The sequence below is a fragment of the Nematolebias whitei genome, chromosome 2 (assembly GCF_014905685.2).
Source record: "Nematolebias whitei isolate Nwh7 chromosome 2, NemWhi1, whole genome shotgun sequence".
In the NCBI taxonomy this organism is placed as follows: Eukaryota; Metazoa; Chordata; class Actinopteri; order Cyprinodontiformes; family Rivulidae; genus Nematolebias; species Nematolebias whitei.
In genome coordinates this window covers 27,884,756-27,887,591 of record NC_056499.1, presented here as the reverse complement: position 1 = coordinate 27,887,591, position 2,836 = coordinate 27,884,756, and the positions used below count along the sequence as shown (strand labels likewise).

General features: G+C 36.6%; 1 protein-coding gene across 1 annotated transcript in view; it reads right to left on the bottom strand.

Moving 5' to 3' along the window:
* The window catches only part of tdp1 (tyrosyl-DNA phosphodiesterase 1), a 20,813-nt gene extending 18,751 nt beyond the window's left edge, over nucleotides 1-2,062 (bottom strand). Inside the window, exons 1-3 of the mRNA XM_037697603.1 lie at nucleotides 1,974-2,062; nucleotides 1,259-1,429; nucleotides 1,080-1,158 (exon numbers count right to left, since the gene is read on the bottom strand). Coding sequence (XP_037553531.1) covers nucleotides 1,080-1,158; nucleotides 1,259-1,429; nucleotides 1,974-2,062 — 339 coding nt within the window. The remainder of the gene's footprint in view (nucleotides 1-1,079; nucleotides 1,159-1,258; nucleotides 1,430-1,973) is intronic.
* Between the last annotated feature and the right edge of the window lie 774 nt (nucleotides 2,063-2,836).

Sequence of the window (2,836 nt, the reverse complement as noted above, 5' to 3'; positions counted from 1 at the left end):
AGCTGAAATGAGCATAAGCTGAAATTAGCATAAAGTAGTTAATTAGGCTGAATGTAGTAGAAAGTACCATGAAAAACTTGAATTAATCAGAAAACACCTGAAATGAGCTAAAAAAAATAATATGCTGAAAAGGTAGAACAAGCTCAAAGTAAGAAGAAAACAGAAAGGACATGTTTGCCCAGTTAGGCTGAAAGAAGAAGAAATGAGCACAATAAAGTGGAATTTATCTGAAAAAGCTTAAATTTGCATGAACAAGAAAAAAAAAACAGCTGAAAAGTAGATAAAAAAAAGTAGAAAGAAGTTGAAATTACCAGAAGGAAGTGGAGAGAGCCCATTTTTGCTGAATTAGGCTGAAAATAGTTGAAATGAGTGCAAAAAATGTGGAATTTGCTGAAAAAGCTAAAATTAACATTTTAAAAAATAGTAGCTGAAACAGCAGAAAATTCTGAAACCTGCATAAATAAGCTGAAAGGAGCATAACACACTGAAATTAGCAGAAAGAAGTTAGTTAAAGCCCAAAAAGTGTTGTAGTTAGCGGAAAGAACCTAAAAGGAGCACAAAACAGCAGAAGAAACAGCTGAAAGTAGCTGAAAAAAGTTTGAGTTTGCACAAGGAAGCTGAAAGAAGCTGAACCAGAACAAAATGTGAAAGGAGCAGTAAAAGTTTGTAAACAGATCTAAAGATTTGAAGGATGTGAAATGAGCTCAATTAATTTCCTATGAGAAAAAAAAAATGGCAGAAAAGGTTAAATATTTTAAAAAGCTAAAATTGCACCAATACCAAAAATCATAGCAGGGTTGTCGTGAAAGAGCTGAACATTTTGATATGATTTGTTGAAATGGCACAAAAATTGTGGAACGAGAAAGATGCTGAAAATCGTATGGAAGAAAAATAGATCACAATAGAGAGAATGCTTCATAAACACTCACACAATTAAGTTCCCAGCAAGAAACAGTAATTTTAAACAAGTTGGAAAATCACACATATATTTAAAACCGTTACTTTAAAGAGACACAAACAGTCACACGTGTATGAAGACAGTGAAATGTGAGGGAAGCAGAAGGAGAAAGGAACTCTACCTTTCTCAGCTTCAGGTGACCCCAGTGCTCCATGTCTGAACCCACGTACCTCCCTGGAGTCGAAGCGACCAAATAAACTCTGACATGAGAACAAAATGATTAAAATCCACATTACAACCACATCTGCTCTTTTTTGTTACTTTGTCTTAAAGTGAAGAGTCTGTACTTTGACGGTTTACCTCGTCTCTGACAGGTCGTGCTCTTTGATCCGTTGGATCCACTCTTCAAGTTCTAGCGCACGGTACGATGCCAGATAGTCCAGCAAGTCCTGCTTAAAGAAGGTGGGCGACTCACCTGCACTCGAACTGCTCCCTTCTGGTAACCGTGGAAACAGAGGGCTCATCCACATCCTAACCAGGAAGAAACCTTTTTTATTAGCAGGTAACATACAGTGAACGTTAAGCTAGTTCCTTTTGTCAAATCAGGGTTTCGACACATTTCCCATTATAAAGTTGCACTAACTAATAAAGCTGTTGAATTATTTATTGATGACATTACAAACAGTGTTATATCATAACGAATAAATATCTGTCTCCTCTTTTACTTTACAGAAGTTGGTGACGTTAAGATCAAAAAAGGACATCATGGTGGCCATGTCCAGTTTACACTGATGTGTTGACAAATGCCCTAAAAGCAACTTTTAAAAATGCTGCTTTTTAGTTTTTACAAAATGCAATAGGTAATAAAGTCTGGAAACACCAATGTTTTTCAATACTTTGTTTTCTTTTTGTAAAATTAATATAAATTCCAATTTTTTTCCGGACTGTGGAAACCTTGTCAAGTCTCTTACAGTTAGTGTTGTTCACCCTAATCAGCATCTCCAATCAAGCCCACCACTGTACAGGAAGGAGCCCCCAGACCCTTTACCATACAAGACTATCAATAAGTACCCACCCTTGTGTCTTCTGGTACCAGTCAGCTCTGATGAGGTTGGAGGTGAGAATGATGACTCTGAAGCCTTCCTCGTACCACAGCAACATCATCTTCCTGCAGTCAGACATGCAGCAAAAAGTCATTTTATTTAACACACAAGTTCAAAAATTTAAGTTGACATTTTGCAATAAAAAGGAAACTGAATATCTTGTGAAAGTTAAGGCTCAGGTCATATTTACATGACAACGATCCAATGAAAACTGATTTTTTTTCCCCATTTCCATTAACACATTTACATGAAAACATTCTAATTACAGGCTGTTTACACAGCAACGATAGATGTGGAAAAGGTGTAATTCCCTCACCACGCCACTAGTTCGTGCCATGTTTGAAACTCCATCCATCCATTATCTTTACCCATAGATATCATATAATCACTAGATCCCTCATTGGCTGCTGCGGCGCAGGAATTTCGGCCGCCATCTTGGAACGGTCATCTTATTTGGTTACAGCAGAAGATGTCTCAGAACTTCGCAGCTTATTTCTGTTCTAATCGACGGACTGTTGACGTCAGGTCTTGGGGGATAACTTTTCACAAGTAAGATGAACATATTATTGTTAGTATTTTGTGAATATAATATTACTGTACTGTATTTATGTCCACCAGCTGATGTTATGTTCAGTGTAACACGGTGTTCAGCTACAATGAAGCTGACTGAGATCTGATGACAGGAATATTTTTCTAACAAGCGTACTCACAATTTCAGTAGCTTTGGTTCATTATCAACAGATATGTATCAGAATTGGAGTTTTGTTTAAGTTCTAGGATATAAAAATAAATAAAACTAGGGAAAATATAGGAAATAGAAAATAAGATTGACCTC